Source organism: Larimichthys crocea, chromosome XVIII (assembly GCF_000972845.2).
Source record: "Larimichthys crocea isolate SSNF chromosome XVIII, L_crocea_2.0, whole genome shotgun sequence".
Lineage (NCBI taxonomy): Eukaryota > Metazoa > Chordata > Actinopteri > Sciaenidae > Larimichthys > Larimichthys crocea.
In genome coordinates, this window is record NC_040028.1 from 17,395,716 (window position 1) to 17,418,337 (window position 22,622).

Sequence of the window (22,622 nt, forward strand, 5' to 3'; positions counted from 1 at the left end):
TGAACACGTGACGGGACATCTCATCGATCGATTTGTTGTGGGTTTCGTTCGGTTATTTATTTATGTGCAGGCACAGGATGTTCATGCAGGCAGTCAGCCGTTTCAAAAAATTATTTAAGCTCTGTTAAAAATGATGAGTACGTATTCACAACCTGTTTGACGTCTTGGCCAGGAATTAATGAGCTTGGGTTTCAGTTCCAAAAAAACGTCTTGAGAAGTCAGAAAGTAGTTTGTTTTGTTTTGGTGTTTTTATGGAACTTGTTGACAATTAGAAAAATATAGAATATCACCATCCTCACAAACAAATATAAGATGACATGAAGCTTGGTAGTCAGGTTACTAGTGAACTACAGTTACAGTCCTGGTGTTGCACTCAGGTAGGCTCTGTTCAGCATTCTGCCCGGTGCTCGCTGCAACCAAGATACTGTGAAGACAAATCTCGACAATTTGTTTCTTACAGGATTGCGACACGTTATCAGGTCGGTGTGCTACCATTTGAGACACGCGGGGTCATCCATGTGTCACATATCCTGCTTTGTAAAGTAAACAGCAAACAGGGTCATGGTTGAAACAATCTGAACGCTGTGCACATGTGTAAGATACCTTTTTGTGGGTGTGATTGATCATGTAGCTCATACGTTACACAAAAACACACATCTGTATGGCGAATGGGTTGTGGATTCGATGTATCCGAACGTGAGAGCGCATGCATGAGAGAGGAAGATGCAGGAATTAGCGTAAGGAGTAAAAAAAAAAAAAGTGGTTGTATGTGTAACAGGCTCATCCTTCACCAGGGGCGCTCAGGGACCTATTTGTCCCAGCAGGGAGAGGCGGGTGAGGGATGAGGTCTAGAGCCCCCTTGGCCTGTCTGGAGCTCAGAGCGGGACAGGAACACCCAAGATGGATGAAAGGGGGTTGGGGGGGGGGCCTAAACGAGAAAAGGTGGATCAAAGAGCTGGAGAGAACGGGAGCGGAGGAGAGCATAGCTGGGAGGACGGGGGAAGAGAAGATGAGCGATGGCTGGATGGTCTTTCTTTTGATCCATCATTGAGTGATGCTCCATTCAATGTGTTGACTGAGACCACCTGGGGGACTCCGAGGGAGGCTGTGTGTTTGTTTATTAGCGCTCAGGGGGGAGGGGTATCACTCGGCTATAGATGGCTGTCAGCCTCACAGCCCTCCACATTAGGGTGATTGAAGGCAACTGATGGCCCACTTCCACACAGTGTCAATGTCTTTGGAGAGCTCAGTAAACCTGCTGTGTGATCTCAGTGATGGAAAACAGCTTTCATTACTCTGATACAGGAGAAGCCAAACAAGGAAATCTTTTGTATCTCGAAGCCCATTTTGTTATTGCTGTCAATGAAATGAATAGTCGGGCGGGGGAATCAATCCGTGCCTCTGTTTTATGGATGCTCTGGCTCTTTTTTTTTTTCCTCTGCTTTTCTTACTTTGCTTTGAAAAGAAGAAACCTTGTGTTGTTCAACCCGTGTGTCTCCCTAATTATTTATTTATCTTCCCTTCACCAGTACCAGCCTCAATCATTCATATAATAATGTGGTAATTCCCAAATGAGACTCCCATCCCCCCTCACTTCTCCTCCCACTCTTCCCGAGCTAGGCTTTCCACAACCAACCAACTATCCTGTTTGTCACTTGCTTGTAATTTTGTATGAGCCTCACACACACACACACACACACACAAATGATCTCTTGCAGGGGTCAATGCACAAGCTCAATGCATCTTTTGTGTCCAGAGGTGTTATAACTCAAAATGTGAATTAAAGCCACGGTGGGCATTGTCCGCTCCACATCCATCGCCGCTCTCAAACATTTTAAAAGGAGTCAGTCTGAGATTAGTGATTCGAGGACGATGTCTGCGTGTCCTTGCACACCTCCGTGCGTCATATGGAGAGCAGCCGAGATAAGACATGAGCCCTGAGAATTCAGAACATTATCAGAGATAGAGAAGAATGGAGATAGAGGCAACAGACAGATAAGAGAAAGTGAAACATATGAGGTGTTAAGATACATTTTAAGAACATGTTAAGTAAAGTGTTGTGAATGGAGAGAGGAGTGATTATAGAGACAAACACCAGGAGATACCAGCTGTATGTTAATATTCATTTCATATAAATCATTTTCAAACGTTTTTTTTCTGGAATGCAATGGATATTTCAGACTCTTTCAGAGAGTACACTTATTAAATCTTGAAAATATTAATTAATTCCGTTAGTTTGCCTTGTAGACTCACCTTAGTTCGTTCTTTCCAGTCCGACCCTGTAAGATTTTAACACTTTTAACTGATAATTATGTCTAAAAGGCCAAATTCCGATCAGGCCCTGCAGCGAGTAGTCACAAGTTTGTGCAGCAAGCAGTCACTCGACCACAGCTGTCTCCCACTTTAGTTCATGAACCCTCGTGCTGGGGGGGGTGTTTATTTGTGCTCAATGTAACTGCTACGAAAAAATCAGAAAATAATCAATTTTTCGCCGATTCACCAGCTTTCTTGATACAGGCGCTCCCTCACTCTCATTTACTGTCTGTGTTGCTCGACCACTGCTCTCTTTCCCCCTTAAACCAAAAGAAACTTCTTTGCGTCTCTATTTTGCGGCGCAGACACGACAGAGACATAGCCGTAGAAGCTGGTACATGAAATGGACAAAGCCAGAACACAACAGTTATCACAGTTTAGTCCATGAACTCCTGGATAGTACTCGGCTTCAGTGACATTTCAGGCCGACTGTGAACACGTTTGACTCAACTCCTCAACTCACCTCACCTCCTCACCTGGTTGACTGTGTAAATGTCACCTGACTGTAATTTGACGAACACTAAACGTCTGCATGTAGAGGCAAGAGGCTCATTAAACAGTTTGTGGAGTATTTGTCATGGCGTTAAAAGTGGTAGAACCATGAAAGGGGAACACAAATTTCTGGTTTGAGTTAGAACCTCAAGTTGTTCTTCATGGTAATACCATAGGGAAGGAACCTGTTGGTTCTTGAAAGAACTATTTATTATGACGTTATTTCAAGAACCTTTAAAGATCATTGCTCTTCCTCTGGGCTTGGTCATGATTACCCTTTTAAAGCAATTCTCTAGACTCTAGACTCTTGGGAGATGTAGGGAAATCCAAAGTGCCACTATCCTGCAATCGTCACAGTGGCCATTGTTCAACAAATCGTCTCACTTTAATTAGTTTTAAAGAGTTGGGTTGCACTGGAGCAGGTTTAGCTAATGGTTAATGGTTAATGGCTACTGGATGCTGTAGGATCAAATCCCAGTTTCACCTCGATTTTAACTGGAAACCGATACTCATGAATAAGTGTGGTGTTGAATGAAAACAAATTAGCACGGATTCCCAGTAATGTCCAGAGGACTGTTTCTTTTTTTTTTCTAGTCAATGAAGAAACTATTCATTTGTTCCCTCTGTTGTCTTTTGGATATTTGACACACATTCATGCGAGTCAGATGTTTGTATTCTCTATGAAATTACAATATGCAAGCAGTTATACATGCATTTTGCGTAATAAACACAAAAGCTGAGCTGTCAAAACTGTTTATCTATCAGAGCTGAAATCCTCCCCAACACACTTGTCTGCATACCTGACTTAAATGCATAATTATGTTTGTGCTTCGGGGTAACGCTTGTCCCCACACTGCTGTCCAAACCTCTAAACACTGAATGAGCCCAACACGGAGATTCCAGTGAGTTAGTCATGTTGTGTACACACTTACTTGACCTCTTGTTCTCTGAATTGCAAGATACTAAAGATCACAGACAACAAAAACAAGACAAGATATTCAGACTGAAATGCTAAAGCGGGTTGCAAAAGCTGGAATTACCCCAATGTCTGTCAACTGGAATTTCACCAAGGTTGACCTTGTGCTGTGAGTGAATTGTTGGTTGTCCCACACAGAGTGTACTTTTTTTTTTCCTCACTATGCTAGGAAGAAGTTGACTCACATGCGTCAACACAAAAGCAGGGAGTCATCAGCTGAATCAACAAGAGTGATCGGTTTTCATTTGCCACAGGTGATGCCTGAGCAGTCAGACTCTTCCAGACCTACTGCTCATATGCTAAAAAAAAATCCACTTCCACATATGCACACACACACACACACACACACACACACACGATCCTAAAGTGAAAAACACACATGCGGCTCACTGACACTCAGCAAGCCGAAGAAGCAGATGGCGTTTCCTTCTAAGGAGCTGGTGGCTGTCTGCAGGTCGTGTGCCGTCTCCACCGACCACATCCATCACTTTGAGGCAAAAGCAGGGAGGGGAAACAGAAGACGTATAGCGGGGGCCCACTCCTAAAAGATCTCCCTCACGCTGTGCTCTGAGGGACTATGTGGTTACTTTCAAGGGACTGCACACTCAAGAGTTTCCAAATGTGTAATCCTTACATCATACACTCTGCGGGGCTACTGTTATATTCGAGATCATTTTGGATCTTTCAGTTGTCGCCTTGATTAAGCCGAGCGGTGTGGTAATAAAGCAGCAACGCTCTTGTGTGTGATGAATAACTCTACCTGTGCTTGAGGAAACATGTTCTCCAGCAGTGCAATGAGGACACACCCTGAGCTGACCTGCAGCTGTAAACACACATGCAGACGCACCTGCCAAGTATGAGTCAAGCACGGTGGGCAGGGCCAGGAGAGGGCATGAGCTCATCCTGTTGCTTCCCGCACATTCCCACATCTCATCTCCACCTCCCCCCGTCCTCTCTTTGTCTTTCCATCCCACTTACCTGCCTCTTCCTGTTCACCTCTTACCTGCCCTGCTCCCTCTTCCATTGTGTGTGTGTGTGTGTGTGTGTGTGTGTGTGTGTGTGTGTATGTGCTTATTTTCCCGTGCCCTCTCTATCATCAGAAACAGGAAGAGGTGTGTGTGTGTGTGTGTGTGTGGTGGGTTTTTGTTCAACTGGTGGCCAGGTAAAGAGGCGGGGCAGTGTGTGTTGTGTGTGTGTTTGCCTGTGTGTGTGTGTGTGTGTGTGTTGGTAGGGATTACAGTCAAAGAAACAGGAGATGCACAAGAAGCGTGAGAACATTACCTGGAAAACAGCTGGGAATGTCTGCTGAACGGGCTGACCAAACACACATATACTTAGATACACACACATACACACACATTCCTGTGAAACGCAGGCTGGATCAGACCCAACTGGGACTTCTATACTGACTCATTTCTCAAGAATCGTAGTTTCGGGTCTGGGAACTTGTACACAAACGAAGAGTTAGCTCTCCTAAAAGCCTGAACCTGCTTTTAATCAAACATGAAATGCTAATTAAACATGACTTTGCAGAACATCACCCCCGTCGGCACCACTCCATCTTTCTACCCTGTGCGTGTGTGTGTGTGTCTCTCTCTTTCAAATATTCAGACTTTGTTGTTTCTGTTTGTTGTTGCTCACAGCCTGGCTTTCCTCACATATGTACAGTACACTCATGTCACGTACAGCGTGTTTGTGTGTTAGAGCGTGGATGGGAACAAACTGGTTCCCAGATTCTAGTGGAAAGAGGAAGTTAACTCGTGTTTACCGCACTTTTACTGGCAGATTATGCAACGCTGTAAAGATGACGAAAGGTGTGTTCCAGCGCTGCATGTTTACAACGTGTATGCGAGAGAGAGAAAGAGAAGGGAGGGGAAGAGAAGCTGTTGATAGTCACTGACCATGGTGGAAACACACATAGGAAGTACTATTTGAATAGGTGCCCACAGTTTAAAGAAGGATCTGTTACACACGCACACAAACACACAAGAGTAAAATGGGTTTGCCTCAGGGTATGTGCTCTCTCTCTTTCACACACACATACTCAGTGTTCCTTTCTCTCTCCCTTGTGAACCTGCCATCCATTCTCTCCCATGCAGTGTATATACAAATATGGTGAAAACATCCCTGTATGCCGAAGTGTTTGCATTCCTGCTTGTTGGATCTGTGGGAAATCTCCGGAGAACCTGAATATAGATGAATCCGCACAGCACCAAACCACATTTACAGAGAAACTCCACTAAGTTTTTTTTGTTTTGTTTTTTTTACCCCGTCCACATATTTGGCTCGTGATCAGAGGAGGAACATTTTTTCATTCTGCAGCTGGCACCATTTGTGGTATCACCTGTGAGCCAATCCCATTTCCAACATGTCAACGTTGTCCTGAAGAATACCTTTAAAAGGCTCGGCTAAATAACTTCAAGTCTTTTTTTTTTTTTTATGTGTACGTTATTGAAATGTTAATTGATTTTGAATGTTTTATCACTTCAGGCGATTTGGAGGTTAACCACACATGCTTTCATAGAGCTTGTCAGCCTATAAAAGTGTGTATAAATACAAAAAATACATATAAACATGCTGATCTGACAGAGATCCAAGTTATATTAAAACTTTATTGTTGTTAAAGTTTTTTGGCATGGAGTAAAGTGTGCAGACGTTTTTAATTGATGACATCAAGTATCTGAGCTGAGCATCAACGCTACTGATGGGCAACCGAGGCAAGAAGTCTTTATGTGTTGTTATTTAAAGCTATCCAATCAATCGTAGGACAACTGTGCTTGTCGTCAATCCAGAAACTGTATTCCTAGACGTCACTCTAGGAAGAAGAAATATGTCAGAAATGTTAACGTGATAACGTGTCTCTGCTTTTGTACATTGTAGCGCCACAGTAAGAATTCACTAAGCGTGCGTCACACACTGGCGATATTGTAACGTTTGCTATAAATTGCAACCAAGATTGAGAGCGTGACATTCAATAACACTGCAATCATGTCGCAGTCCCTCCCCTCCCATGGAGATTACAATAGTAATGTCATTTTTTAAAAATATTTCATGTGGTCTGCCATAAGTAGGAATACACAAAAGTTTGTGTATGTTTACAGTATTTTGTCTGTTTGTGTTCAAGCGTACTCTAATGCAGAAAACATGTTGCGTACTGGCATTTTAACCCTGACCCTAAGGCTGGTCGCACAAACAGCTGAGGACTGATTGTTATGGGGTGGGGGGTGGAGGGTATCCACAAATCCACAAATGGCCATACTAGATTTTAAAAGCACACACACACACACACACACACACACACACATGCTAAGGCCACTAATGTAGTGGCGGTGTCCCAGACAGCTTTCCGGAAGGATGCCATTTCCTGTGGAGCTACTGCAGGTCTCTGTCCATAAGGCTGATGACTCCCTCGGGCATCCAGCTACTTTACGCTGCTCGTATGGTCATGTCTACTGATGCACGACCAACCTGCCTCACACACACACACACACACACACACACACACACACACACAGAGGTAACATGTAGATGATATTCCCAAGCAAGCCAGTTCATTGAGTTTGTATTATATTACTGTTCTAGTGGTTTTATCCTGACTTTATCCATGTGGTCTATGCTCCAGTATTATCTTCTCTAAGTATCACAGTTATCCTTTCCTCCTGGTCAATGTTTTGACAGTAAAGACTCCAGCGGGTAGACGGAGAGACTAAATGGCCCGCAGCTTACTCTCCATCCCCTTCTTTGCGATTTAATGAGATAAATTAGAGTCTTTAATTAAACTTTAGGAGGATGTCGAGCAAGAAGGAGAACAGGGGGCGACGAAGGGAACAGTGATGGATGAGATGCGGTTTACACAGAACGTGTCACACTTTGCTTTTCGGGATTTCACTCTCTCATTAGCCTTCTTGTATGCTGCAGGGACAAATCTGCCTAATGGACGAGATCTACCTGCAGGCTATCATTCCCTCCATCAGTCAAGCTGTATGTTCCTCTACAAACCTGCCCCCTTTTTTGGTCCCAGCTGTTCCCCTACATTCCCTTTTTTGACTTTGGCTCCATCTTTACTGCTGACATACTTGAGATTTAAGTGCAAACATGTCATGTCCCCCCACCCAACACATGCGCACAAACATATTAAACCAACCCCTCCTCCCATCCAAACACATACCACTGTCCATAGTAGACAATTAGACCTATTTCCCTCAGCATTAATTACCATTTTAATTAGCAAGGCTGTGAGAATGAGTAATCTGACAGCATATGGCTAAGGGTGCAAAATCATAATCCTATCACATTGTTATTTATTCCCTCCCAGTCGCAGGGGCTGTTTCAACATGCTGGTCTAATTACTAATGCTGGGGGTGGGGACTGGAAGCCAAGCGCAGAAAAACAATAACAATGCTAATGCTAGAGGCAACGATAGGTTAGACCTGCACCCAATTCAGGATGCACTCTTTCTTAATGGAGAGCAGGGCTTTAAAAACAAGGAGGGACACGGGCAATGAAAGATATGTCCTCTCTTTTTCTAATGAGGGGTTTTCTTAATGAAAGGGGCAGGACTCTGAAATGAAACATCTGCTCCGGTGAGTGCGTCTATTCAAATGAGCGATGAAAAGCCACGGAGGAGAAGGGAAACGAAAGGCGAGCGGCTTTTCTTAAATAACATCATTATTTATTGCATGTGTCTATAAAGAATCAATACAATCTAAAGCAATGAACTAAGTTTTTAATTATCATCTCTTAGTAGCATCACAATATGCAAGATATGAAATATTTACAATGAACAGACACAGCAAGATAAGCCAGGGCCTATATTGTAACCTTTAAGATGCTGAATAAAAACTTGAAACATTATCCAAATGCAAAACACTGCTCGAAAACATCAAGAGGCTCGATTAGCAAAAAACACACCGAAAAAAGTTTCTCATTTCAAATTTGGAGGAAAAAAACAACAAAAAAAAACATACAAACAGCAAAAAATCAGATTTTTTTTTTGTCGTTGTTGAAGGTTTAACAAACATTATTAACAGTATTTATACATTTGGTACGTCTTTGTAAACTAATTTTCAAAAGTGTAAATATTGCATATATGCCATTTGTGTTTGTACCTAAGTAACAAGAATTAATCATGTCAAGTATTAATGATTTCTCTTTTTTTTTCAGAATTACAGCATTAGAAAATGTCCTCATAGTGGCATCCATTTCAAAAGACTATTCCATGACAGTTCAAAAAAAAAAAAAAAAAAAAATCAAAGCCAAACCATACTGGTTAGCATATAACTTAATTAGTGCTTTTGTTGTATCAGAAAGTTCACTCCAACACATACTATGTACAGTACAAACAACATAAGTTATTTAACTTAACATCTCTCAAAGTTTCTCAGCATTTGCTTAAATGTAATTCTCTGTAACGACGCATTATTTACAGTATATAGGCAAAGGTTAAGTACCAGTGAATTCAGATAAATAAAGAGATACTTCCCCTGGTTTTGTATGTGTCATAGTTTTCATTCAGTACCTCTGCATGTTTCATTGTTGTCGTTGTTGTTTCACTTGTTGTGGTGTTTGTTGTTGGGTTGTGCGTCCCCAAGCTCGGAACACAGCGTGTACTACATTCAACGTGTCTTGTGTTACAATCTAGAAAAGTTTGTAAGTGCAAGACCATGCATTGGCTCCGGCGTGTCCAAAGTCCAAACTCAAAAGTGGCAGCGAGGGGCACTTTTTGAGCGATCGAGTGGCTTGTTGGACAGCCGGTCAAGACTGCGTCATACGTTGACCACATTGCCTTGCCTGACCGCGTGGCGTGACAGAGCTCCGCAATGAGGCAATCGGGTGAGAAAATGTAAGATTCTGAGCTGTCCAGTTACTCTGTATAAATAACTTCAAAACATTCATGTTCCCGTCCCTTGTCGTGACAGGTCATAAGTTCCTGGGCGTGCAGGATATCACAGGTGAACACCGGGCCGGGTCGGTAAAGTGAATAAAGGTGCTGAGACTTGGAGGGGCTCAGACAGGCCACAGATCTGGTGGTCAGGTCCAGTTGGTTCATGCTGCAGTGTTTGGGTGAATGACTCCTGCATGCATGTGTGATGCGATGCAATGTCAAGTATTCCCCTAAAGTCCTCTGGGTATTATTTTAGTGTGTATGAATCTCAGGTATATTAATAAATATATTACTCTGGATTTTTTTTTAATACATAATCTTGTCATAAATGTAACGTGGGGAGAGAAGGAACTTAATCTTAGAGAGGCTGTCTCTGAACATTCGGTGTATAAGATAACTGGTTAAATCTTTGATATACTGCGTGTTTATAGGTCCAAACTAAAAAAAAAAAGGTCCATCAGGTGGGGGCTGATGGTTAGAGTAAGGCTTTGGATTGGTGATTTTAAAAGACATTCACCTCTGAAAATAAATATTTTATATATATTTCTGCTTTGTGAATTGGTACCAACCTGGTTTTCTGTTTTTTTTCTGAGGTAGTTTTCTCTTTTTTTAAGCAAATGTTAACTTTCTTTTTTTAAATATGTTGATAAATGCCACCTCTTTTTTGCAGTACAATCTGTATACAAATTCACGCACACGCACACACACACTTCATTAAATGCATACATACATGATAAATAAATAAATATATGTAATCTGTATGCATGAAAGGGTTTTTGCATGTGTGTGTGTGTGTGTATGTGTGTGCGCGCACTATTCTCTCCAGGTTTGGTTCACAGGTTTTCAGGTGAGAGTATCTGGCAACTATTGGCTGAAGCCAAAAGAAAACCATCTGAAAGTGTATGAATGGCAATAACAACAATAATAATAATTAAACATAACAATATACTGCAGGATAATTTTACAGGCAGGAGATAAATAGTTACTTATCTATAGTTAGAGTTAATAGTCTGTTTAAGTTCTTGTTATTTTTATTTATTTTTTAAGTAATCTAGTACAGCAGCAGTGATGGCGCCTGAATGTTTTGGTGCCGAGACAAGTGGAGGGAAGATTTGGAGCAAGGGTCAAGTGTCCGTGTTGCCATGGTGATGGCCGTCCCCGTGACCATCGAAAGGCGGCAAAGAGGTCAAAGGACATCGACTGCAGCGCATGGTCCAGCTGTCGCCGTGGCGACCTCGTCACTTGGCTGCAGCGAAATCCTACGTTCACAGGAAAAAAGGAGGGAGAGGAGAGCGAGGCGGAGCGGGCGGAGGGGGCGTATGAAAGGACCCGTCAGCCTTCATTCTGAAAGAAGAAGAAGGAGGAGAGAGAAAGAAAACACAAGTGAGTTTCTTGTCAAGTGATCTACGGACATGATGTTGAATCTAACTGAATCCTCCCCTCTGAAACTTAATATAGGTGTGTGTATGTACAGTATACGTGATTTATCAAGTGGAGCAATAGAGGAGAGGTGGACGAGGTCAAACGGATACCCCCACTCTGTTACCAAGTAAGGAATAAGTGCCTTTGTGCGTGTGTGCGTGTTCCTCAGCCGGTAGACACTGAAGTGGCAGGTGCTTTCACGGCAGGGGAAAAACAGAGTGGCATTTAGCACTGTGCAGCTGACACAGGGCAGTCTCCGATGACGGCAGAAGAGACGGCGACAACACTCCCACACACCGACACAAACACATACCCAGGTATTCATGATTGCACACCTACTAAAGTCAAACAAACAAAACATTCTCCCACACACACACAACGCCGCAGCCAGTTGCGTTTCCACACACACACACATTAACAAACCCGGCGACTTCGGAGTGTCGCTTTTCTCCCAGTGGAAAGCTGTGCTGACCCTTGCCCCGGTGTACTTGTTTGTGAGGTTTCATATGCATGCAGAGCTATCAAATGGGAACGGAAGTCTTGGCTGACACACACACACACACACACACACACACACACATACACAGCCCCTCTGCGGCTGCATTTCTTCCCTCATTTGCTGTCTCCTCTCCCTCTTCCACAGCCATGAACAAGAGCTGTTTTCACAAAGCTGGATGTGATCGTCATTCTCTAAAACAAACCTTTCATTCAGAGTCCTCTCGGTCACCCCCCCACCACCCTCCCTCCCTCACTCACTCAGCTACTCCCACCATAAACACACACACACACACACACACAAATGTGTGTGTTCTCTCTCTTTGCCCTATACATAAACACAGAAAAGAGGCTGATGTCGAATCTAAACCGTTACAGACACTTGACACAACACTTACTGATGAGAAAAACAACAGAGAGAGGAGGAGGGGAAATTCAAACCATACCGAAGAGGCTGGTGCATTTCCACAGATGCTCACGGATGTCTGGAGCTACGGGGGTATTTGAAAAAATAAAGTAATTGATGAGGCCACCTGTGCTTGGCTGAGCTAAGTCTCTTCATTGCCATGGGTGTCAGAGACAAAACAAAATAGAAACGTCGGGGTGGGAAGTGGTGGAAAAACCACAGTAACAGAATCAACCTGACAGAGAGGAACGGGAATGCAGTGAGGTCATGGGACCGACGGTCCACAACAATCTGTGTGTGTGTGTGTGTGTGTGTGTGTGTGTGTGTGTGTGTGTGTGTGTGTGTGTGTGTGTGTGTGTGTGTGTGTGTTTCTAGAGGGGCTGGGCCAGCCAGTGGCACGTAGAGGCAGACACTTGGGTGAGAATGACTGAGATCTGCCGGGAAGGAGTGTTGAATCACTAACAGCTCCGATTAGCAACCAGGTGTAGTCGTGTACATAAACACACTTGTTATTATTCTGGTGCAATGGTACAGTGTTGCATATAGAGAGCTGCCACACACACACACACACAGACATGCACACACATGCACACACTGCTATTCAGACACATGCTGATCAGAGAAAAGTGTGGGTGGGCAGGCAGATTTGGGTAGAGAGAGAGAGGGGGGAGGGGGTTATTGAGCGAAGGGGACAGAGGTCCAGCGAGGGAATGAACCCGATGGCCCCGGACCCCTCCTCTTTGTCGAGCGCACACACACACACATACACACACACCCACCTACCCCTCCCAACAACCCACGTCTGTGCCCCCTGTCCCACACACACACCCACCCAAGCTCTGTTCATTATTTATTTAGTTCTCACAGGCTAAATTTAGCCGTGCTCCATTCAGGGCTAACACACACACACACACACACACACACACAGGCATGTATTAGCACAGGCTCCTCTCTGGTGCTTCAGAAGCAGAGTAAACACGTCCCCATGTCTGTCGATGAATCGCCGGCTCGAGTAGCTCTGGTGTTGATGCAGAGTTAAAATGAATGAGCTTTTAGGGGGTTAACCACTCCAAATGTATTTCTGAATAGCACGAAAAGAAGAGGATGATTGACCGAGCGCACGAGCTTCTGCAAACAACGCGGCCCCATGTCAGGAGCATAGTTTCCTCTTACGGACAGGTAGCGATCAGCAGGCTCAGATCTGCTCTGTTTACATTCCTGCCCTGCCGGCTCCACCCTGAGCTCCAGCAAACAAACACTGACTCCTCACCTCTGACCTCCCACACCTCCGTCTGACTGACAACACAACAACAACAGCCACCCCGTGCTAACTCTCACCAAACATATATTCCAGATAACACGCGGAAACATTACCTCCTCCTTTGTGTGCCACTAAAGCATCAAGGACTGCTACTAATGATTATTTATATGTATCTCTATTGATCATCGGTCAAAAAAAATGCCCTAAAAATGTCTAGCAAAAAGACTAGCAATCTAAAACCCAAATATTTTCAATTTATTGTCACATTTGACAAAGAAAGGCAGCCAGTCCTCGTGACTGAGTACCCGAGACCAGGTCACATTTGGCCTTTTTTTGCATTTAAATAATCTAAATAACCGATAATTAGTTTCCTCAACACTCAACTAATTGTTGTCAGCTGTAAACACGTCATAACTTACAGGCCTAATGTTTTTCTGGCAGGCTACCAAACCTGCTCGGATTCCACAACATAAAACAATTATCACCACGAGCGAAATCCAGCTGAAATCAAGAAGTTATTATATTACAGCAGTGCCTGATCCTGTGCTTGAGTACATAATACACCTCTGTGAAGAAGCATTGGGGTCCAGAGATGAATGAAAAACTTCTAACGGGCCAGAAGCCCGAAGCCTGGGCTGTCCTGGTGCGTGGCATGTGCACTCATGTCACACAGAGGCTCTATCTCTTCTTCTATCTCTAGACAAAACAAGCTACTCAACAATGTCTAATCTCAAAGTGAATGTAATCCTTCTTACCTTCAAGATAAATTGAGGATATGGTAGGCTGACTTTGTTTTTATCTCGCGCTGGAACATCCCGCCCTACTTTACTCAAAGAGTTATGTATCAGACAGCCAGAAGCGCAGTGTATGTGTGTCTGAATGGGAGGGAGGGGGGGGGTTTGCAAAGGACAGGTGAGGACAAAGACTGTAATGTTCCTCAATATATCTGCATGCAATCCAATAATTGAGTCGAGTTAAATGTTCTAGTTTGAAAATAGGCTGCAAGAATAAAAACTTATGATGTACGAGCATATTAGGTACCCAGAAAAGTGCATCTTTCTTCAGCACATACTGTATTGGTGACGATACGGGCGGCTCGCGAACACATCACGACAAAGGACGTTTCTAGAGCTGCAACTATTGTTAGGATTTTAGCTTGTTTTGTCGACAAAACGCAATAAATCAGTTCAAATGCCTCGACAACCAGACCCCAGACTCCTGGTCCGCTTCATCAGACCAAGAGTCCAAAACATATCTTCAAATCTGTGAGGCTGGAACCAGAGAAAGTGTCAAAACAGAGGGTCGATACATTTTCTGTCAATCAACTAATCCATTAATCGTTGCAGCTTGAGACGTTTCAGATCAGTCCTTGGAACTGTTAGTTATCTGTTATTGTTGTTTGCAGATAAAAACCAAGAAGCGAGGAGGAGGAGGAGGAGGAGGAGGAGTGAGAGTCTTGTTAGTGGCTCTGATCAGATATGATTAGCTAATTGTTTAATGCATCGTTAGACAATCCTCCGTGGCCTCTAGTGTGAAAAGCGAAGCAGGGACAGTCCACAGAGGTCAGATAACAACACGAAAAAAACACAAGACACAAACGCACCGGTGTGGAGAAGGGGTGTGTGTGTGTGTGTGTGTGTGTGTGTGTGTGAGGGGGTGGGGGTTGAGTCACGTGATTTCTGTAAAACAGAAACCAATGCCTGGAGAGAAGAGGAGGGGAGGAGGTTGCAGAGGAGAAGGAAAGGGAGGCGGAGAGGAGGGGAGGGGAGGGTTTTGGGTTGGTATAGGGCTTCTCCATGTTGTTGTTGTTGTGGCAGATGGTGGCCAGTCATTAGCGTATTGTCACTCTCCTCTGACGGGTCCAGATAACCAGTGAGCACTGCTTGGCGGGGCAGGTGCAAAAACCCCTGACCCCCACCCCACCACCACCACCACCCCTCCACCATCTGCTGATGCCTGTGTATATGTACGCACACGAGACAGGACAAGAAGGCACACATACACACACACACACAAAGTAGAAATACAAAGTGTGTGTGTGATAGTGGTGGGGAGCAGACTGGGCCCACAAATGAAAGGCATGGAGAGTATGAGTCAGTCTTCTCCTCTGTCTGCACCCATGCAAAGACTGCATGCCAGAGAGAGAGAGAGAGAGAGAGAAATGTTAGATAAATGAGGACAGAAGTGGGTTAGGCAGATGACAGGAGGATGATAAAGAAGCTTTTATGGAGAAAAGACAAGTGGCAGGGCAGATGTAGTCTGAAAGGATGGGGGCGGCTGAAGAATTGGAGTAAAAAAAAAAAAGAAAAGAAGGTAAAAATAGTACACAGATATGGAGGTGTGTGGATTTCTGGAAAAGCCCCCTATGGCAATAACCACCCCCCTCACTTCTTCCTCTCTCTCTCTCTCTCCGAGTCTCTCTCTCACACAGGGCGAGTTCAAAGGTCAAGAAACTGACGTTGTCGGCAGGGCCAGAAGGCGTGCACTGAAAGCTAAACAGCCCCCCTCCTCTTCTGCCCTCACCTCCCCTCTCTCTCTCTCTGCACGTCACGTCAGGGCCGGAAAAAAAAAAAAACCCAAACAACAACAGTGAAACCTGTCGACTAACGGGCTCCTCCACCGTTTCTCTCGGAGCCACTTTCAAAAACCTCAACGCACAGAACGAGCCGGACGTGCCCGTTGAGCTTAGCTTACCGCATTACGCTGGATTCATGCCAAAATGAAGACAGGTGATCTGATTTCCCAATCTACCTGTTTTCAAATCGATGCACTGCGGGGGGGAATGCAAACTATGGTTCGTGTGTGTGTGTGATCGTGAGAGAATGTGGCAGAGCCTGTCATCTTGTAGTAAGCGGTATTTTCTCTCAATCGCACGAGCAACACAAGCGCTTTTGTGTTTTGATGAGAGTATCAGTGACTTGCCACCGTGGTCACATCTCCGATCAGAGCTGAGTCATTCACTATTATGTGAAAGACGTGTGTTTGTCAGGAAGGGCTTATATAACTAAGCTACAGTAGCAAAGGTAAACTGACTGGAACAACACTGATCTCTATCTCTTTCTGCATTTCTTTTATTCCTTTCCTCGTTACTCCTGCATTCCTCCCCCGCACCACTCGCTCTCTCTCTCTCTCCTCCTCCCTTTCAGCCAAAAAGCTCAATTGTCTATTTTGTTCTACATAAAAAACAAAACAAGTCATCCATCCTTCACTATTGTTCCCCCACGCTCGTGTAGCCTTGGACAAACGTCTACGCCGAGGTAACAAAAATTCAATATTTGGACCCTGTCCTCTGAAACACAAAAGCACCGGGACACAATGAAGTGATGGGACAATAAGTGAGAGGCTCACAATAGGTGTGAGGGCGTTCATGTAAGTACCTGGTAAAAGTAATATGTGTTGGTGAAAAAAAACATTGGTGCGCTTGTGAAGCTGCTCACGGTAAAAATCATCCAATCCCCCCTCTGAGTCCATCCCACCAGGTTAGAAAAACAAGTGAGCATTCACCCCTCCCAGCAACCTTTGCACACTGACTGCATTCCAGTCCTGAAACCCAGTACCTGACAATTGATAAACAACTGACTCACTTGTTTTTCTGGGGAACCCGATGACTTGCACCGAGCTCCACGCTGGCTGCGCTCGCAGCATGAGAGCCAGCAGAGACGGGAGACAAAGAGAGACAACTTTGGTTGTGAAATCACAAACAGCAATTAAACTCTTGTATTTCACCATCAGGAACATTGACTCCTGACTCACGCTGATCTCGACACTGTGTGTTTTCTTTTTCGAACAACAGCAACTTCTGACATGCCCCTGCGAGGTCATCCATCCCTGTAAATAATCCCTGCCATTTAGAGGCGCATGAAAAGCCCAATGCAACGTCGGACAGAATGAGGTGAAAGGTAATATTTGGATGGCAATTACTCCTTCCCACAAACACGAGTCATCAAGGATTTTTCAGCGCTTATTCACACATACCAGCCTCAGTACACAGTACACTGTAGCCTGCTATACCATTCATCACAAACATATATTCCTTTTCTAGATGTTTCTATATGTGTGAGCGCTGCGTGCGTCACTGGACTGGATGTTTTCTGAAATACTGACGTGGTATAAAACTGCGTCACTGAGGGGAGACCAGCAGACCATTCACACTCAGGCACAACAGCAGCATAAAGCCAGCCGCACTGAGACAGAACCACGGTTTTTCAAAATAAAGCTGTTTCAAAATAAAAATCTATTTCTATCATGTGAATACAGTGTTGAGATACAGTTGGTGTTTTCCTTTAAGGAGATGCACGACAAAAGGAAAAACAGGAACGCTGCAGAAAAATTTGGAGAATTTTTCTACTTCTAAGCTTTTATTTGGAAGGAGTCGTGCCCGTTTGGCTGCTCTAATATTTGTGTGTGGTTTGAAGCAGATCAGAGATCCAGCAGACAGCCCCCCTCAGCATCGAACAACCTTGAGATTTGTCGATGTGTCATGGGTGTGACAAGGAGGTGACTAATCCTATCTAAACATCGCGGCCGACACCCAACAGCAAAGTTCATAACAACTTTACTTCCCCTGGCTACTGTAAGCCTGTTTACACACCTAAAACTGTTATTTTAAACACACACACACACACTCACACACACACGTATCAGTAGGTAACTGCTGTTAATGTAAATCAGATCTAACTGATACATTACACTGCACGCCGGTATATGTCGGTACACACTCTACCTCTAATTTGACAAGCAGAGAAGCAAACTGTAATTTAGGCTGGCGTTACAACACCGCTGTCCAGAAAAATAACTGTGTGTGTGTGTGTGTGTGTGTGTGTGTCGGCAGGCAGTGGGTTAACCCCCAGTCTGTTAAAGACACAGGCTCTGCTGCAGACACGCAAATGAAGACACAAATGAATGAAGCTGTTTGTTTCCAGCATGTTCTCTCAAATACGAGTGGCCTATCTCTGCAGAGTATACAGTAGCGTCGAGGCGGATCTTTATCCTACCAAAGAGCTGGCGCCACTCCCTTCATGAATGAAAACATTCTGTATGAATGAGTGCGTGTGACATGTATAAAAAAAACAACACTCACCTTTCACAGCAGCAGCAGTCTCCTTGAATCCCAGGCTGACGTAGGGGCTAGTGTTGAAACCATTCATGCCCCCCTTGCAGCCACAGGCTGTCTTGAACCTCAGGAGTCCATCACAGTCCCCGAGCCTACATCCTCCAAGGTTTCCCTCCATCAAGTTTAAGGCAATGTAGTTAAGTCCGTTTTGATAACCAGCTGACATCTCCCGGCACATGGGGCTGTTGCTGCCATAGTCCTCGTCCGGTCCCTCCGAGCTGCAGACGGTGTGGGATACATTCTCCACAGAGGCAGAGCTGTGCCGTTTGGTGTCATGGGCGAAGGATGGGCACACGGGTGTGACAGTAGTGGTGGACGAGAAGGTCTCAGAACTGTGCCGCCGGCGCCCCTGAGGGTCGGCCCGGATCACTTTAGCCCCCCTGTGTGGATCCAGGAGGGTGACAGATAACGAAGGAGCCCCCAGGAGAAAAGAGTCCAATGGCACAGGGGGCACAGCGTCCACAATGCTGCTCTCAAGGCTGAGTCTCTGGACACAGGCGGTGGGGCTCGTGGGGAGGGGGGCAGCATCGGTGGTGCAGAGAGATGGTAGAGGGGCAGGAGGGCTGAAAGTCATCTCAGTGTAGTCATCCTTGACTAGAGCAGGCGGACACACCAGGCTCACCTGCTGTTGGAGAGGATATTCCTCTACCATCCCCCTTTCCTCCGCCCGTCCCTCTATGCTTTTATCCACCTCTTCCTCCTCGCCTCTCTGCGTGTTGGACTGAGTGTTCACAAGACTGGGGCAAGTCAAGACTTCAGGTGTGTGGTTTAGGCAGCCTGCAGGGGGGGAACCCCCAACTTGGAGCGAGTCAAGGTGACCCGATGAGCTGACATCAACATTAGCATAGTCTGAGAGTGGCAGGGATCCCTTCTCTGCGCACGTTACATTCGCAGAGGACTCGGAGCTCTCTGACACCGTGGATGCTTGCACGTTGTGGGTAGCACTACTAAAGTCTATGTTGATGTACTCTCCCGGACTGCGTGGCTCTGAGGGAAGGGGGTGTTCGCTCATACATGGTAGTGTTCTGAGGGACTCCAGAGCCAGACGGGTGGGCCGACACGCCCTATTCCTGTGTACCAGGCCTCCGTCTATCCGAGCCACTCTGAGAGGAGACGGGGCAGAGGAAGGGGTGACTGGTGTCCCCGGAGAGCTGCTGGCCACAGAGTCTCCAGGAGATAGAGGACAATAGTTGGACTCCTCTTCTATGCTCTGTTTCTGTAAACTCATCACCACATACTGATCTGTGTCTGTGGACCCGTTGCGCTGCAGCTGGCCTTTAAGTGAGCGTGGTAGGGAGCTGTAAGAATAAGGCTGTCTGTGATGTTGCAGAGGGTGGGGATCTCCTACGGGACTGAGGATGTACTCTGGGGGTGTGAGAGACGCCAGGGGGTCAACAGGAGACATGTTCAGGTACTCTCCATTGGTAAGTTTTCCATCAGTACTCTCCACTGACATCTTAGTTCCGCACCACATCCGCATATAGCCGCTGTCCTCCAGAGAAACACTGCCAGGGGAGTCTGTGCGTGGGGCCAGCCCCACTGAAGAGGAGTGTGAACGGGGGTTGATGATCTGCTTTGGTGCTGAAACACACATGGGGCTCATGGGCATGTAGGGGTCATCCTTGGAACCTGATGTTTGATGTGCCACACCTGGCATCATGGGCATATAGCCACTGTCACCTTGGAGAACGTTGGTGCCAATCTGAACGTCCCTGTAATCCTCAGGATAGATCCCTTTAGGCGAGGCAGTGTGACACCTGCGAAAAGACTGACTTCCACTCGTGTAAGTAGCCCTCATAAGAGTATACTCATCCAGGGAGGCTGAAGATACCTGGGGGGGACCTCTGTGCTGGCGGGGAGTAGTGAGGGAGTATGTACGCTTTCGGTAAGCCTTGTCCAGCTCTGGCAAACGACGGTAACCGTTCTGCTTCTGCCTCTCCATCAACATGTAGCCATCAAGCTCACTACCGTCCCGGGAGGGGGGAGTGTCGGCTTTGAGGGACTCAGGAGTGTTGCTACGGAGGGTGAGTGGTAACCTCAGGTCCCGTGCGTCCGCAGGGCTAGAGCCAAACTCCTCGCATGATATAAAACCAGCATCACTCGGGGAGCCTGAGAAGGAGGCACTGCAGCTGGAAGGGCGAGGGGCACTGCTGTCTGGGCAGGATGACAGATTTCCAGGGCTGGTGGTGGCCATGGGTGGGGAACGAGACAGTGGCATAGACATGGACTTACTGTGCTGGAGGGAAGAAGATTCAAATGTCCGACATGGGCGTGCTGTAATGGTGTGAGATCTGCTCAGCAGGGTCCTGTGGACCCCTGGGCTTAGGGGGCTGCCAGTCACTGACATGGGGCGTGCCATGGTGCCATCTCCCTCGCTGGCCGTGCGTATTCGGCAGGAGGAAAATTTGCTCACAGGAGAGGTGGCAACCATGCTGTCAGTGCGCGACCGCCGGGGAAGCCCGGTCTGACTGGGGGGAAGATTGTTCAGGTGCCGCCTTGTAGGCACAGAGATGGGGTTTGTGCCAGATGACTGGCTTTTGCTGCGCGGACGGAATTCCGACAGCTCCTTCATGGCTTTCATCGCCTCCAAGATAGTTTCATGGATATTTTGCGCCACCACAGAGTCATCAGCCTGCATCCATAACTCTCCGGGACCCGTGGCTGCAGATCGACCAACCTCAATGAAGAAAAAGCTGTCAGAGTGGCCGCACCTCCGGATATTCATCAGCTGTAAAATGACGGAGGCAACCTCCGAGTTCAGCTTGACAAAGCTGATAGTCCGGCTGGAGAGACACAGCCTGTACACTCCGGTCAAATTCCTGCTTTGCCCCAGGCCTTTGGATTTCAGATTGACTTGCCATACCTCCTTGTAGGCGGCGGAAACCGGCGTTATTACACCATAGCTCGCCTCGTCGAAGCCAACCAGCGAGGACGCAGAGTTGGACGCCGATCCGTCGTATACTTTCCCCTCTGCCATTAAATCCGTCAGCACCCGGTACCAGCTCTCCTGCTCCTGCTCGTTTTCCGCCGCCACGGCGAAATACTCGTCCTTGGTATAAAGAGCAATAAGATATTTGTGTTTCGCGTCCGCTCTCTTGTTGATATTGAGACAGCAGTCCAGAGGAATAACTCTCTTGGCGACCGATTTGTTTTTCCATTTCTTCTCGCTCTCGTAGTACTCCAGGCGCGCAGGGAAACCTTCGCTCGGCTCTCTCAAAACAAAAAAGCGCTTGTGTCCGTGTTTCTGCTTCTTTAGATATCCACATTTCTTGATATTGTTGTTGCTCGTAGTACGGGGCGATAACGGCTGATCTCCCGTGTTTGGCGGACTCGCCATTCTCGTGTCCTTTTTCCTCCCGGCTTATCAGACACAATGCCTCCTTTCCCCCAGTGTTGCTCAAAGAAACGACGCGCGTAATTTCTCCTCCTCCTTCTCCTTCTTCTTCTTCTTTTTTTTTTTTGGTTGCCTTAATCCTCCTTCTTTTATTTCCAGTGCGTTCGTCTTCTCCAAAAGCTGAGCAATAAATAACACATGTCTGCTGATAGTGTCCGGACTAAGAAGGAGGAGGAGAGGGGGGGAGAAACAACATGTGACGATCTACACATCCAGCTCTGCTTTAGAAAAAAAAGAGAAACGAGGAGGAGGGGGGGAGGAGAAAAAGAAAAAAATACACACACCGACGGTGGGCGGTGCGCTCTCAGCTCATTGGGCTTATTGGTGGAAACGGGATGAATGCTGGAGTGAGGTGTTCAAAGGAGAGAGAGGAGAGAGAGGAGAGGAAGCCCTCCTACTATTACTCTGCCCTCTTCCGACTCATTTGAGCGTAGTCAGTCAGGACCGGAGTTTTATTTATAGCAGCTCTGGTCCTGTGATCCAACATTTGACTACCGTGATTTTTTATTTATTTATCATCAATCTAAATATATTAAACTACTTGTTCTCGACCTATAAAGCCTCACATGTGCGTCATTTAAGGATTATAAAACGCGTTCAAATAACCACATGGGAATTATTATTTCCCCTCCATCCTTTTTACGCTCTTCTTTTTTTATTCCCATGGTTTATTCTTATGTTTCGCCCCCCTCTCTCTCAAACCCTTGTCTATATTTTAACGTGACTGTAGAGGGAGTCCTTCCAGTCCTCCTCCTCCTCCTCCTGCTCTCTCCCCAACTGGTAAACAAGCATCACCTAGTCGAGACTGCAGCTCTGTCACAGGAATTTGATATTCCCTCTGCGTCTGCCTCAGCCAGAATACATTC

At 45.9% G+C, this 22,622-nt stretch overlaps 1 protein-coding gene across 1 annotated transcript; it reads right to left on the reverse strand.

Moving 5' to 3' along the window:
• Window positions 1–8,431: 8,431 nt before the first annotated feature.
• Window positions 8,432–22,000, reverse strand: irs2b (insulin receptor substrate 2b). The gene is made up of 2 exons (XM_010742742.3): window positions 18,330–22,000; window positions 8,432–11,009 (listed from the first exon to the last, which is right to left on the reverse strand). The coding sequence occupies exons 1-2, from the start codon at window positions 21,697–21,699 to the stop codon at window positions 11,005–11,007; spliced, it is 3,375 nt and encodes a 1,124-aa protein (XP_010741044.2). The 5' UTR covers window positions 21,700–22,000; the 3' UTR covers window positions 8,432–11,004.
• Window positions 22,001–22,622: the final 622 nt, after the last annotated feature.